Source organism: Chelmon rostratus, chromosome 16, assembly GCF_017976325.1.
Source record: "Chelmon rostratus isolate fCheRos1 chromosome 16, fCheRos1.pri, whole genome shotgun sequence".
Lineage (NCBI taxonomy): Eukaryota > Metazoa > Chordata > Actinopteri > Chaetodontiformes > Chaetodontidae > Chelmon > Chelmon rostratus.
The window spans coordinates 2,298,324-2,315,231 of NC_055673.1; the positions used below are offsets into that span (position 1 = coordinate 2,298,324).

Consider the following 16,908-nt stretch of genomic DNA (forward strand, 5'->3'; position numbering starts at 1 on the left):
TGATGAAAATGTAAACTTCCACTAAAATAATCAATTAAAACTGTGAGTATTAACTGAATTACATTACATACTAAAGGTTTTTAAGGAGCAACACTGATTCAGGCTGCCTCCCCTCAGTTCCTGCAATACTTAAAGAAACCACCAGGTGGAGTTACTGCTTCAGTGCAGTTATCCCGCCTCACGGTTCCTTCCACATACAGACAAATAAAACACAGAAAAGTATTTAATTGATATGGTTCTCCAGTGTTCTCAGCAGTTCCTGGACTCTTTGGTTCCATCGTGACTCTGGGGAGTTTTGGGGTTTTGTAGATTTCTCAGACATTTTGTCTCTGACGGACACACAGGCATCTTTTTCTGCAGAAAGTAAGAGAAGAGTTTAGACGCTTCCTTTTGCAGAAGCGTCCGTGCAAGAGCTGCTGCTGCACGCTGATAAACATACTGTACATGTTTACTCATCCACTGGAAATATGTACACACCAGTGCTCCGTTTCATGACAGCAAGCAATCGGAAACACCTTCACGTTGTAAATGTTTCATGACGGGATGGATTCTTTGACGCCAAACAGATGCCATGCTTGAGCTCTGTGACTGCGGTGACGCACTCATGTGGAATTTGTGTTTTTTTGCTGCGTAAAAGCTCTTACATAAACTTTTTTCAGCCGCAAATATCAGTTCAGCTTGTTCTCTCTTCTGATTGGTTGACAGAGCTCATATGAAAGGTTTCCAGCTGTATTTTTCAGTTTGTTTTACGACTTTAAACACTCTTTTTTGACAAACTTTTTTTTCTATTTCTTTGCATCCATCTGTAGATTCAGACCTGGTTTCAGCTGAGATGTTAATCATTTCTGAAAATAAGGCTAAAATAGGCTTTCACCTGTCTCCAACAATCATGTGACTTTAGTGGTTTTATACCTCAGTCTGTTAATAGAGGACATATTTGAAGGATAAGGCTGGTTTCATCCCATGAAAAGACCTAAATCAACAGTTGTGTCGCGCTGAATATTGTCTGACTTTGACTTCCTGTCTTGCTGCTCCGAGCCGATTGGTTCCTACTGAAGGTAGAAATATACAAAAATGCCTCACAAACATGTAGTTTTATTTTTAAAAAATAACTGTAAGTTTAATCAAGCAAACAAGAGGAAATAGTGCATTCATTGGGGACTACTTTCAGCGGATTAATCCACATTTGGTGCGCGGTCTGTGTGTGTGTGTGTTCATGGTGATGAAGGTCACTGATGTGTTTGTGTGTGAATCGATTCTCGCCTAAAAAACGTTTCTGGATAGATTATTTTCAGCGTCTTGCCGCAGTCCACCGTGAGCCGGACCACTAACTGGTGTCCTCAGTCCACTGAAACACAAAGAGTGCTCTGTTTGAACGTACAGTGTTTGGATAAATGATCTGCAGCCTTTTCTTTTTTTTTTTTTGTCATTCACTTTTTCTTAACTTTCAACAAGAAAAAAACAGACATACCAACCATACGCAGGTCGAACAAAGCTCAAACAGAGCCTCTAAAAACAAAAAACACAGAGGGAGTCCGACAGAGACGATAGACCCACACCAATATGAATATATGCATACAAATGATGACTGGTGACAGAGGTTAGCTGAAGGGTGCAACCCACAGTTGTATCAAGACGCTGCGGTATAAGGGCCCCGTATTTTCATATATAAATCTTCTTTTTCTTGCAACCTGTAACAAAGATGCTCATAGGAAGCAATCTGGCCATCTCATCAAACCATTCCTTCACCTGCAAAACTTCTTTTGTTTTCCAGTGTCGCAGTACTGTCCTGCAACCAGTAATAAGTGCTGTTCTACACCATATCGTCTGGTGGACAGTTAGACCACTTCCCTTTGGCAGCACGCCTAGTAAACAGAGCAGCGCTCGTTGTACCAGAGAGTAGTGTTAATAAAGGAGATAATCTTAGACCATAGTAAGTCTATCATGGGGCATGAATACAACATATGATCTGCAGCCTTTTCATTTAAAAACGTCAGCAGCTTTAGATGAACTCATGTGAATTCATGTCTCCTGCTGCCTGTATGTGAACACGTGTCCAGCGCCTGAGAGGGCGCCAGGTTCTTCAGACAAAACAGGCTGAACGCTCATTATTTCTTCCCACAAGCTTAAAAAAAGTCTCTTGCTGACGAGCAACAAATCACAAGTCTGTGTTTATTTGGGGTTTATCTGGGGGGCTTCCCCGCCGTTCAGATTGATGTATTTTCACTCTTACTTCGCCAAAACAAAAAAAAAAAAAGAAAGCAGAACGTGACTCATCCGTCTGGCTTCATTCATCCAGAACAGCAGAGACACATAATCTGGTTCGAGTGATTCTGAAAACAAGCTGGGAACGGTTTCTTTTTGACTCCGCAGAGAGGATGAGCACTCATTAAGGTATCTGTGTCTGCTTTTGGCCGTTTAAACACACGCTTCTCTCATGGCCATTGGGCTGTCGGCGTGCGATAAACAGTCTGCACTCACACGAGCAGCTGCTCAGCAAACACACACCCCCCATTAAATGTAAAAATGGTGCGCTCCAGCTCGCCGCAGGGTTTGACGCCCTTTAATAAACCTGCTGTTTATAGAAAACTCAGAGACTCCAGCTCTCTCGCTGCTGGCGGAATTTCTGCGACCTTCGCAGCGTGGAGGTCGACGCATCAGCTCTCTCGACGGAGAGCGAGCTCCCCGAACGAAAGCGTCAGCCGGCCGATTTATCTCTGTGTCACACTCGAGAGGCTGCAGGGTCCATTACTGACAAAACATGTTTGTGTGTTTCCCGATGCCATGACAACGGGGCTGAAGGGAATCTCCTCGCTGCAGCCAAGCCAGAGGCATGAAGCACTTAAACACAGGTCTGAGTCACAGGGATGATCTTATCTATCCGGCATACACAGATCCTGCAGTGATACAGCCATATAGAGTCAGAGTCTGTTTCATTGACGAAGGACCACTCACTGACTAAATGAACCTGCACGAGGCAGGAACGGCCCGAGGTGGTCTGTCTGTTTCGAGTATTAAAAAGTAAAAGGACTCATAAAGCAGAAAAATGGCCCCAGTGAGTGTTTAATGTAGCTGATAACTGATAAATGTAGCTAATAACTGATTAATGTAGCTAATAACTGATAAATGTAGCTAATAACTGATAAATGTAGTGAAGTAAAAAGTATGTCGGCCTCTGAAATGATGCAGTGAAGTACGACAGAAGTACAAAGTATCATGAAATGGAAATACTCAAGTACAAACACCTCAAATTACACGAGTACGTGAGTGATTTCAGTTACATTGAATGAATTCTTTTAAGTAGTAGAAGATGCCTGATTCCAAACAGTCTGAACACTCTGGAAACAAAACCAGAATCAATCATTAATGATCAAACTGTGTTTCCTGACAGCAGCTTCCTGAAGTGTTCCTGAGCCCAGGTATTCATCTCTTTATCCAATCATGTCGCTCCATCCTCGCTGTGAACCACTGAGCCTTTCAATCATGATACCATCACCTGTTACCAATCAGCCTGTTTACCTGTGGAATGATCCAAACAGGTGTTTTTGGAGCGTTCCACATCTTTCCCAGCCTTTAGTTGCTCCTGTCCCAACTGGTTTGAAACATGTTACTGCATCAGATTCAGAATAAGCAGAAATATATATAATATAAATATACTGACTTTGTGCTGTTTTCAGGTGAGTTTATGACAGAAAGGATTCGCAAATGATCACATTCTGTCTTACTGGTGTTTCACACAGAGTCGCAGCTGTTTAGAATCAGGGACGTACTTATCAATACGATGCATTGCTTCAGATTTGATTAGTCAGAGAGAAACTTTATTAATCAGTTACTTACTAAGCAGTCTCCATCTCTGACTCACACTAAGCAGTGACAAGACATCAGAACAAAACAAGCAAAGTGTGAATTTAATGAGAAACCTGTGCCTGATTCTTCAGGAATGTGTCTCAGCGTCTCAGGCATCGTCACGTCGCCTCGATCTGAATACATTTGTGACAGTTCGTACTGAGAGAGACCCAGGAGCTGAAGCGGAGAGGGTTAACAAAGGTTTTATTTACAACAACAAAAACAGAAGAAGTCGCTGGCAGCGTGAGGTCCAAAAAACATAAACTAAGAGAGGTCCAGAGAGTGCTGGGCTGTGTGGGCATGGGAGGCACTGAAACAAAAAGGAGAGGAGACAAACAATTACTCCAGGTGAACAATATCCAGAAAACACGAATGTACGTTACCACCAGAGATACGAGGCCACTGGTGCCACGGTACGAAGTATACTCTGGCGTCGAGGAGCGTCTCAGCAGCGAATAAGTAGACGTCTTGATTCAGGAAGTGAATTCAGGTGCGCCCTATCACTCCTCGACGCAGCGGGGGGGAAGGGAGCCTCAGGAAGCAAACATAAAGTTAGCGCCCACATAAAAGAAAACAGGAACTGGACCTTCAAAATAAATGCACAGGAAATACCAACCGCCACAACATTTCTGCCATTTTCACAGGGGCGTTGTGTAGTTCTTCAAAATAGCACCATCCAGATACATTATTACAAGCTAAAATAGTTGCAAAAACACATTAAATATTTAGAAAAAATCCCTCTCTCTCTCTCTCTCTCTCTATATATATATATATATATATATATATATTATTAGTGCAATCAACACTTAGAAAATAAATTAAATGATTGTCCATCAACATGTTTGCAGATTAATTTTCTAACTCATCTGTGCTTGTATCCACCTTTTGTTTTATTATTGTGGCGTCTGATTTCTATAGCAGAGCAGATCAGTTTCAGTCTGATGCTGCCTCAAACCTTCACACGGGAATCGAGACGCGCCGTCTCTCCTGGAAGACACTCGGCGTGCTGTGTTTGGTTGTGGTGGGTGGGAAAGGTGTGGGAAGAAGTCAGTGAAGAGCAAAAGGCCACAGTTTTATGGGGCTTCCTGAGGTCATTTTCTGGGGAAAAGTCCCTTTCTTCCCTCTTTGCAGGAACAAAAAGCCCCCTACAGCCCACGCTGCTTTCATGGGATGTTCCTCGATCTGGGCTGCTCGGGCAGTTGGGTTGTCCTGGGTGCATGACTGTATGCAATGTTACAGCTCTGCAGGGAATCCTCTGTTTACAAGAGTTACAAGAAAAGGAAGAAGAGGGCATGCTTTCGCAAGAGCAGGGACCTCCCCCAGTCAGGGAGTCCCCTGGCTGCAGAACAGACACATGGCGACAGTTTTCCTACGGCTCCAAACGCAACATTTCAACACAGAGAAGGTCAAATTATTTTTCTCTTTCTGCCGAGATGCCCTAAAAATCTTGTTTCTATTACTCTGTTAAACATCATCTCACTTGACTGAAGAGTGGTGTGAGTCACTCTCATGCGAGCCGCATTTAGTCATCCCCTGGATCTCGAATCAGGAAATAAAATGCAGCTCGGCACCACTTTGCTGTGGCGTAATCGTGTGTTTAGAGCAACACGTCAGCACGAATACCTGTTTTACTCAACCGAGGGCCCGAGAAATGTTAAGAAAATGTCACAGTGTGTGTCAGGGTTCGTAATGTTTCCACAGCATGCAGAACAATGGAAGTGGAATCAGACAGTTAGGGCTGTTCAAATAACACGTGCATTTTGAGTTACTGATTAAAAGTGAACTTACAGCCGTCCACAGCGGCTTCATAAACACGAAGCATTTCATCGTCCACTTCCAATTTAAATTAATAAATCACAAAGCATATACTTGGTTAGATACATTTTTTAATTGCTGGACCGCCCTGATTAAAATCCCTGAAAACTGGTCACACTTAATTTCAGGTAAAGATGCACCAAAAGTATTTTACATGAAGACGAGGAAGCAGGAAGTTAAATCGGAAAAGTTAAACTGAACAAAAGAACAGAAGCGTCGATTGCGTTGGTGTATTTAAAGGAACCCTGTGGAGTTACTGACCACTGGGGGCGCTGTGGAGTCGTGCTTCTATGAGTTGGCCCAACGAGATGACTGAGACTTTTATTCCCTGACTGTAGCCTTTAAGGCAGAACAGCACACTGCACCACTACCTGCCAGCCTCATAGCTAATCAGTCACAAACAGCTATAAATCTAAATCGAGGGAATTTTAAACTTTGTCAACAAGTAAAAAGCGACGCCTGCGGCTTTCATCAGCAGCATTTCCAGGCTCTTGTTTAATTAACGGACAATGCTCGGACCCTTGCTGCTTGCAGCTGCAGCACAGCTGGACACGTCCTGCAGGGCTCAAACGCTGCAGCTCAGGCTGAAACTGAAAGCTCAGACTTTCAAGAGACACAAGTCAAAACAAGCTGCTCCACGTGAGTCTCACCCAAATTACATACCACGGCATGGGAATCCTCACTGTGTGTGTGTGTGTGTGTGGGGGGGGGGGGGAAGATAATTGCATGAGCTGGCGGCTGTTTTTAACGCTGAGCCATGGCGGGACAGCCTCATGTTTCTTCGTCCTGTGGAGTTGAAAGCACTTCTCACTCTTCTCTTCTCAAATGTCACTGCAAGCTTTTGTTTGACATGATGGACTCAAAGGTCGCGGTGACACAAGATACGGTGTCACCCGCCTGCATCATCAGATGATTACCGAACCCCCCCAGCCCAAAAATAAACGCATGGGTCACTGAAGGTTTCTGTCACGTAGCGGTAATCGTTGAAATCTGTATTCTCCTGGTTCACAAAAATGTTAAATAAATTCGTTTAAAACATGAACACTCATGAAAAATTACTTGGAAACAATCGTTCCAAACTCAAAAGTGTTTGATCACGTGCAGATTACAAATCAATTTTTTTTAAACATGTCTTTATTCAATTTTCCACGATAAACATAGTCATGTAGCAGTCGAATAGACATTAATCAAAAGACACAAACAAAATAAACAAACTAAATATTTGAGACTTCCCCACTTGAACAGGCAGCATATGACCTTCGACCTTTACTTATATCCCACGGTACATCAAAGATTCATCTCATCTTCACAATTACATACCATAATTTACAAAGCATCTTCTATATCGCCATGTTTAATAAACTCTAAAAATCTTTCTCAAATTTCTTTAAATTCAGAGGTTTTCTTCCTGATAGCAAAGGTGAGTCTTTCTAAAGCCAGAGTTGATGTTAGATTACTCAGCCACCTCTTTTTCATCAACAGGTAGAGAGCAATTAGCTGGATGGATACCCAAAACCGACAATTTAGGATTTAGAGGAATCAGGGTAGAGGTCAGCTGTGAGGTGTACTGTGTCACCTTACTCACATTCCCATATGCAATGATACACAGTACCTTGATATTCACTGCACTTAAAGCAAAGATCAGGAATATTATAATATATAATATAGGGTTAAATCTGTTCAATTTTGCAGGAGTAGTGTACAATCTCATTATCCACTTGTATTGTATCAAGCGTAGCCGGGAGTTAATGGTCTGAGAATGGGTCCTTGAGCATATTGTATCCCATTCATCCAGTGATATTTCCTCATTTAAATCTGGTGTCCATTCTTGCATCTTTTCTCTCAGAGTTTTCCTTGTTGTTATTAACTAAAATTTTATATATTTGAGCAACCTGCCCCTAGATGAAGCAGTTCTGCATGGAGAATGATTCCAGCGTGGACAATGGAGGCTGCTGAGAAGAATTATTTAGGCGAGACAAAATAAAGCTTCTGATCTGCAAGTATTTAAAGAAGTGTTTGTTCGGGATGTCGAACAGGCCCGGCTGTTTGTGTTCTCTCTGAACAGTCCGTCGCCTTTTGCTGCTCTCACGTCAGTTTGCCTGTTTTCTCCAGCTCACCTTTGGCGTGGCAGTGGGTGGACAGGTGCTTTCAGCAGCGTGGGTGCGGCTCTCTTTGTTGCTGAGCTGCAGTGTGCAGAACGAGCAGGGGTGGTTTAACAGATAGCGGGATCAGAGATCTGATTACACCTGTGGCTTTTGGACGTCCCACGTCATCACAGCCGCATCAGATTTTCGGAGACGCTGATTGAGGAGAATGCCTCAATCAAGCCCTTTGAGTTTTTATCATTTTTATTTACTCACTTATACTCTCTTGTTCCTTTGTTTCTCTTCTAAAAGCAGAAACCAGACTGAACTTGGGCTTTTTTTTTCTAAAAAAAAAAAAAAAAAAAAGCTCAAAATGCCCCCAAAACAACAAATATCTCTGGAAAACATTGAGTTTGTGTGAAAATGTTCCTGTTTTCATGCATTCAGCAGCAGCTTCCTGACAAGTGAGCTCTTGATGGGCCTCTGTCTTAAATATAGAAACACACATCTTATTCTGTGTGGTTAATAAAAACACGTCGGTATTTTGCATGAACTGTTGTCGGTGCTACAAAGTGAAAGTAAGTAAGTGGGAGCAAAGGCTTTTCGGTGCGTGTCTGCTTCTTGTATTACATCTGAAATATACATCACTGGGTATCGACTACACATGGTTCTTATAAGTCAAAGTTCTTTGAAGTGAGTGAATCATTGTTAATGGAGCCCAGGTTGATTGGGTGTTCCCAGCAGCTGTTTTGCACTTTCCTGCTTCCTGTTCCTGGTTGATGGTCTCCGTCTTCGTTGTTTGTTTACAAGGAACCCAGAAGTTGTTTCTGAGTCATGAGGAGCTCCCTTATGTGATGCTACAAAACACATTATGTCATATATTCAATATATGCAATTGTAAAACGATCATTTCCATGAAAAGTCTAACCTCCACGTTGCTTTTTAACAGTGTTTCCTACTGCAGATGTAGACGCTCATAAATATGTCGTTTGATATTCACAGATGCTCACTGGAGTTTTAAGCAAACGTTACTGAAACAGGAGAAATCTGTTGGGACTACTTCCAGCGGCGGATGAATCTACCTTTGGCACTTTCGTGAGTGTTTGTGAGTCAGAATAAACCGCATGGTGTGTGTTCATGGTGATGAAGGAACATGTCAGAGCAACAGAGAGGCTCACTGATGTGTGTTTAATGGAGCTCTGTGGCTCAGAGGAGGACGATCCATCAGGCTGTGCGACATACAGGACCAGACTGATGCTATAATCTAATGTATTCTCACACTTTGAAGACTGTTTTAGTGCCGCGTCTGCTTCCACTGTCGTGTAAACAGCAGGTACAAAGTACAAAGGCTTGTAAACACGATCGCTGCAGTTCTGCAGTATTTGGCTTAGTGGAAGCCGTTCGCGCTCCCGATGTGAGCCCGCTTACCATATAAGCTAATCTTTCTTTTAACAAAGAAAATTCCTCCTTAAATTCATCTCCAAATCAAATAAATGTTTACTTTTACCTCAGCTCTGGTGCACATGATGGAAATTCTAGTAATGTTGTAATCTGTTGTTTGTCATTATTCATAATAAACCTGATTTTATCAACAGAATGAACATTAAACCCTCGAGTCTCATGGTTCAGCTGCGGCACACTCGTTCCTTTGCTAACTGTTTTCCAGATTTGGGGTTTTTTTTTTTTTAAATGTCTTACAAAAGATCCAAAAGTGATCGATATTTTCCTTCTCCTGTTGCCCATTTTTCTACTTTTGACGGAAATAAAAGAAAAGCAGAAGCAGAGAAGAGGAAACTACATACACATAAAGTCTTGTTCGAGCCATGACCAAGTGTCCCATGAGAGATTTTTTTTTTCTCACAATCTTCAATCACATTTTGACCTTAGCCAAAAAGGTCCAGTGTAAAGTCACAAGTGTCCGAGGCTGACCAGCAGCCTTACTCGCTGACCTTTCCTGTACCTGAAGCTAATCTTGCTGTCACTGCACACTATCGATCTTGTGACTGTTTATTGCTCACCGAGGAAAACGAGCCTTTGCTTTTACTACTGTGTGAACTGTACAAACCGTCATGAACCCTCATCTGGTCATTTGATGCTGATTAGTCATAGTTATTAATTTATCCAGAACAGCTCCAAGGTGCTTTAGATAATAAAAAAATGAAAGATAAATTTAGTCATTAGAACTAGCCGTAGCTCGTTCTCAGGCACGCCCTTTGTTCTCTGTTAATATTAGCCCACAGGCTGCATTCATCTATTTTTGGCCACTAGGGGGCAGTGTAACTCAGAAACAAGCTGACAGAGACATGTAAACGCCCCTTTTTTTGGCTGTTGTGTCTGCTTAAGTATGCTGAAGTTAACCCCCCTCCACACCACATGTTTTCATGCTTCAGCGCACCTCATTCACACAAAACATAACTTTGCTCTTTGTGGCCAAAAAGCTCAATTTGAACTTCATCGGCCCACAGGGCTCATCTGCAGAATGCATCCGGCGTGTTTAGATGTCGCTTTGCAAACGTCCGACACTGACTTTTGCGGTGAGGATGCAGGAAAGTTTTCCTCTGATGACTCTTCATGCGGCTCATATTTGTGCAGGTGTAGCTGCTCAGTTGAACAGAGCACCACCATCGTGGCTGTCAGAGTATTTATAAAGCGTTCGGCAGCTCAAAGCACGACCCCTTCAGACGCGTTTTAAAACTTCTTGAAATAGCAATAATAATAATTGTGCCAGTATAACAGCCAATGCTCTTTCCCCAGGTGGGTGGGATTAAAAGACATTGTGTTACCAGTCACATTACCTGGTGAAACGCCTCAGGTGTCACTGTAATTTCTTTTCGCTTGAATTTAACCGTTAACTCTAAAAGAACCGATGTCTCCAGTCATGACGAAACAGGCTCAGGTTCACCATGAACGTGCTGGAGGGAGTTCGATTTATTGTGAGACTACCTTTATTTGTTGCTTCCCTCCAGATTTCGTTCTGTATCCAAATGGTCTGTGGTTAGGAAACTTGACAGAGGAAAGTAAAGTGTGACTGGCCCATTCCCACGAGGCCGAGTTCGCTCTCGTTCAGCGGTTTTCTTGTTTGTTTGCTTGGTGTTTCGTAGAAAGCATTTTTCTCATCTGTCTGCATTTGAACTACTGATCCATGTGGATTTGGCTAATCGAGATGTGCTCAGTTTCCAACATAACAAAAAATAGAAAACCGGTTCCCACTTCCAAGGAGGAGTTCAACATTTTGGGAAATATGTGTTCAGCATGCAGCTCCAGCTAGCAGCCAGTTAATTCACCCTGTAACTTACCTTATATTTGAAATGGGGAAGCAGCTAGTCTGGCTCTGCTCAATGGTGACGAAATCCTCATTTCTAAAATTCACCCATGAACACATTTTTATGCTGTTCACTTGCCAAAGTTGGATTCATTTAGATAAACTTTGCCTATATGGTCCGATTTCAGATGGACAGTCTGAAGGTCATCAGTTGCACAAAGCTGTATAGTCATTGGCCAACTGCAAGGTATTCTGAGTTAATTCCTTCCTCCCTTCCTTCCTTCAGACTAAAAAACATGGCAAACCAAGTTATAGCTTCATACCGCTGACTGATGGTTTACTTGGGAAATTCAATGATCAGTGAATCAACAGCTGAAAATATTGCTCTTTCCAACCCAAACTTCCTGCAGATATTACTTATTGTTAATTAGAAAAACAGCATCCTGGTGTAGAGAGCCTGAGGCCAGGGTGGTGAATGACACAGTGCTTTATGCGTCCGTTACACAGCAGATTCATCTGAAGGGCACAACACATATGACATATAACACATCGGGATATTTCCAGTATCCTATTTCCCAGCAATGATGTGCAAAATGACAACTGAATGTCCTGCACTTCTCACTGTCTGCTTCGCCAGAACCTGCTGAGGGTTTTCCTCAGATTTGGGAAATAAAAACAGAGCCAGAGACCGCCTGGGGCTCAAGTTCATTCAGCAGTCTGCACTCTGTGTGCTGTGTTGATCATCTGGGGATGATATAATTGATATCTCTCTGGTGGCAGGCTCTCATTTAAAACTTAGGAGATACTGTATATGCCTCAAAACATGAGTTGTGCCTGGATTATTCAAACTACAAAACGATGTGTTAAATCCTTGTGCATTTCATGTTTGACATAAATATAGTATGCAACGGGTGCAGTGAGGCAGCCATCATTAAATTTAATGCGTGTTTATGTTGCTGAACCATTTCATTATGACAGTCCTGATACAGAGAGCTACACTGGAAACCCTGATTTACCCTTAAATTACTCATGAGGGTTCAAGAGTCATTCATATGATGACATAAAATTCCCATGAAATTAATTCTTTCCGTCTGTTAGCTTTGCTCTGGATTATCTCCACTAATGCAGCAGCTTTCCAAGTTAAAAACAACCAGTGTGGAGAGATAAGTCCATGTACTTATGGTGCCAGAGTCTGATGCTGGTTGCATAACATTTAATAAAGGTAAACAGCGTGGAGTCATATTGTGCAATCCTGCAGTCAACAGATAACAGGTACCTGTACTTGTTCTGTTCATTAAAGGTCAAAATGAAAATCTCACACTTCTCTCATCACAGTTAAGCCCTATAGGGCCTGTAGAATATCTCTCTCCTTAAAGACAGAGTATTTGCAAAACCAGTGAACCCCACCCATCATGGAATTGTTTAGTCCCGACAAGCCCTGGCAGAGAAAAAGGTAGTTTTCACATCACAGTGTTTCTGCAGCGTACCTGGCTCAACTTTTGCTGCAGTGCAATGTCACAAACACATTCATTTGTACTGTATTTATAAAGAGCAGGTAGCTTGAGCTCACTTCTGGCAGTTTAGCACAACAACAGAAACAAAATTATACTTGAATGCTAACAATTTTGTTGTCCGTGATGTTAAAGTGAGGATATGCGTGTGAATGTGATCTGTAGTTCTGGATCTGAACAGCAGCATGAACTTTGTTTGACTGTCGTTAAATATCAATCGAGAGTTTAGAGTTGAGAATAACATTAAAGGAGAGTTGTAATTTCTTGATAGGTAATTGGACAGAATCAGCAATAAAATATAAAACAGTTTCATCTGCATACAGTCACACACAAAAGAGACACTTATATGTCATGTATAGACAAGGAGAACGGGACTGGGCCCAGAATAGTATTCAGGTATTTGGGGTGCAGGGATTTTAGTATTTATAGATCAAAAGCTGCACCAGCTAATCATTATTACATTGCTTTCAGCCCGTAGCCACAGTGAATTACCACTTCCTGTCTGTGTCTCTGCAGAATGCCGAGGAGGAGTCAGAGTGGGTCGAAGACCTGCTGAAGCTCCATTCGGCCCGAGTCCGAGACGTGGAGATCTTGACGGGACTGGACCTCTACCGGTCTACCAACCTCACCTACACCAGCACCCTGAGCCTAAAAACCTACCTGCACACCTTCGAGAGCGACGACTAGACGCGCCGAGAGACAGACACACATACCGGATGTAGCCCCTTGTAGAAGTTCTGCATTTTCACCGCATGCTCGCCGCACAGCCGACGCGTCGCTGTTCCACTCCTGAGGAACTGCCCCACAAGCGCTTGGGAAAGCAAACAAATTTTTTTTAAATTGAGAAGATTAAAGAATGGTTTGGCAAGTAGTAGCTTGGAAGATTACAACAGGATTATTCAGTAGTGTCCAACAAATCTGGGAAAGAATAAGGTAGCACAGGAATGAGGATGTGGGACTTCCTCGACAGCTACCGACACACATGTCATAAATCCATCCATATAGTCTCATGCCAACATAAATCGATGTTTTAGCCCCTTACAAACACTGTAAACTTTCTATTCTTACTACCATCCATTGCATGCTGTAGAATTTAAACATTTTTGAGTGTGTCTTTTCTTCCTCATAAAAATCACTGATCACCGTCTCTGTTATTTTTTGTCAAAAGTCATTCTGAGGGAACGCAGTGAGGACATCTCATAGCAAACTGCACACAAGCTAACCTGCACTCATGCACTCATGCTTTATGCAAACACATGGAAGCCAATGGCTGCCTGAAAAATTGGAAGAAGACATTCAAAAATCTGAAAGTCTACAGCATGGTTTGCAAATTAGTAGTAATGTAAAACAGTTAATGGGCTAAAACATGCAAAGTTACTGGCATGGTTCTGTAGAGGAGTGTAGTGTATTTTTGGGAAATACACTTATTCCTTTCCTTGCTGAGATTAGATGAGAACATTGCTACCATTGTCATTTCAGCAGCCTCTTAGCTTAGCTTAGCATAAACACTGGAAACAGGAGGAAACAGCTAGCCTGGCTCTGTCCAAAGCTAACAAAATCTGCTTATCAGCACCTCTAAAGCTCACGAAGTAACACATCACATCTCTTTGTTTACTCCAAATAAGCGCATTTCCCCAAATGTCAAACTGACAACATGGCACATACATGTAAACATATAGCAGATTCCCACGCAAGCACACAGGTCTCATCACGTGGACACCAGGGTCAGAACATATCCAGAGGCCTGAAACATGTGGAATTAAACGTGGGAAGAGAAGCCGAAACTGAGCCCGTTCATGTGGGTCGCCTCCTTTAATTTTCATGGCTGCAAAGAACGGTTTCCAGGTATATGACTGCTGTCCTCTGTGGGCTACCGCAGGTATTTACTGACTGAGGAAAGCTGAATATTATTTTTGTGATGTAAAAATAGTGCTGTTTTGTGGCTGTGTGGCCTGAGCTTGGACAAAATATCAATACAAGAGAGACAGGAAAACGCTGACCACATGAATTAAGCAATATGGCACAAGAATGATCTCAAAAGTGGTGGGCCGGGACGGCTCCTTCCTGTTTTTATGGCCTGATGACGGCCTCTTTCCATTTGTGGGTTCGACAGTTGTAAATGGTACAAGCTGAGGGTTTCATCGTCAGAACACAAGTTTGATGAAACTTCCCTGAAGTGGACAGAACGGACTATTAAAAAACATAAAAAAGAGAGAAATAGTTAACTTCTAACTCTGGTGCACCCATGAACGTATCTGTACACACAAAACACACACACACACACACCAAGAGCAGCAGTTTTCTCTGTTTTCACATCTCACACACATCCCCCTCCTTTTGTCTCAGTTGATAAATCTAGGTGTATATTTTTATACAATTTTTCATATTTATTAAGCAGCATCTAATCATAACAGCACCTAATGCTACAGTCTTAATCTCGTGTAAAAGATCCGTCCCTGTTTACTGTAACACGATAGAAAGAGACTGACGCAGAGCAAGGAGGCAACAAAGTGCTGCTGCCTGAACGGATCCGGGTTTTTATTTCCGTACGTTTGCAGCATCAGTCCCTGAAGCATGTTTGAAACACGTCCAGTTACAAAATCCACTCTTACAGCATGTGGAGGTGAAATTGATGGTTAACATTCTGCGTACATGCAGAACTGTGGTGAGTCTGGTACACGTTTACAATGGAGGACAAGGGATGGACATTATAATGAGCATTTCTATATTAATACCAACATTCACCTTCATGGTGATCCAGCTGTGTCCTTGGGTTCCGGCGCCTTTGTAAAAGACAAATATAAGAACCAGAACGCCCCACAACACTGGTCTCATCGTTTGTTGTTAGTCACCTCATCTCCTTATTCAGCTTCCTGCATTCACACCTTTAACTCTACGCATATAAAAGCAGTCAGAGCCTGTATTTTTTCATGTTTGGTATTTACTTTCGTGATGTTACAGTGATGAGTTAATGTAACTAGCTATCAAATCAGTCGAACAGAAAAAAAATAATCCAGAAAAACTTAATGAAGTGACTTAAGAGCTTGCCAAACTGTAGCTGAATCCATGCATATTCCTATAGTCTTTCAAATAAAAGCTGCAGAGAATTGGAAAAGTCTGACTTCTTCATTGAGTTGATCAATCACTGCTTCTGCTAATGACTGATTTACTGTTTCTGTGTTTGCTCAACCTCGACTGTGATGAAAACACATGGTCTGTGGCTCATGTTTCTCTGCATTATGCCATCAGCAACCAATTACCGACGAGGTGTTTACGTCATACCTCACCGCATTACACCACTCATAGCAATCCTGCCTCATCTGTTACCAGCACTTAAACATTTGCAGACAATATTTGTACATTTCCTGCACGCTTTCTGTGTTTAGTTTTGTGGCATCGTCTAGGTTGTGTAAGAGGACCTAATCCATCATGGGCCCGCCAAAGGCTTTGATCTCCAGTTGCAAAACCCAGAAAATCCCATCCTAATGCAACTCTTACCACGCACATTGACCTGCCTTCTGCTTAATGTGCAGGTGATGCATCATGGAGATGACAACAACACAATCTTAAGTTATAAACAGCTGGTATTTTTTGTCCATTCAACAGAACAATTCTGCGCCTTTACTGGAAACTGAAGTAAAGCGCCGCGAGTGAATAAGACGAATCACACAGATTGTCCAGTTTCAAGGGTATGCGATTCATTTATTAATCATTCTACAAGGCAGGGTTGCCCAATGAAATGTAAACTGTACTTTCTCTTTATGCTACAGGTGAAATTTAAATACATATATGTATATTGTGCAGTGTAGCCTGAGGGAAGAAGCTGCTCTATGGCACAGGAACTTTGCCTTTATACGTTTTCTTAAGGAGTACAGCTGCACAGAAGATGAAGAGCTGGGTGCCAGACCTCTTCATCTGGCTGCTTGCATCACCAAGGTCACAGGTGTGACTTTGTTGGTGTCATGTCTCGGCCTCCCTGATGCTCATCCAGGGATTACGTACTGTCTCTGGTGCTCAGGAAGAATGAAACACAGGAAATCTACTACATATTTAGTTATGTGTGAAGAAAAACAGCTGTGACTGATCTATTGGTGAGGTAACAGTCGTTTCATTCGATGTAGCGGCTTGTTCTGATCACATAACAGCGACCAACAAATACGGTTCAAGGTGTTGTGTCTACTCAGACGGTGTTATCACTATGGAATGGACAGATAACGCAAGAAAAAGCAGGTCCTCTACAGTCAAGGTCGGGAGTTTCCCTCTGCCATGAAGCTGAAAAGTTCACTGTTAAACAGCTTTTTCTCATTGAAATATTGCATTTAGGATCAGGATTTTACAACCTTACTTTGTCCCCAACTCGTCCACAAAATGGAAAATCAGAGTTCAGTCA

The 16,908-nt window shown here is 42.3% G+C and overlaps 1 protein-coding gene across 1 annotated transcript in view; it reads left to right on the forward strand.

The window, feature by feature from the left end:
* LOC121619340 (ectonucleotide pyrophosphatase/phosphodiesterase family member 2) overlaps positions 1–15,617 on the forward strand; it is a 37,879-nt gene extending 22,262 nt beyond the window's left edge. Inside the window, exon 25 of the mRNA XM_041954972.1 lies at positions 13,035–15,617. Within this exon, the coding sequence (XP_041810906.1) occupies positions 13,035–13,205 (171 nt within the window). The 3' untranslated portion in view covers positions 13,206–15,617. The remainder of the gene's footprint in view (positions 1–13,034) is intronic.
* Positions 15,618–16,908: the final 1,291 nt, after the last annotated feature.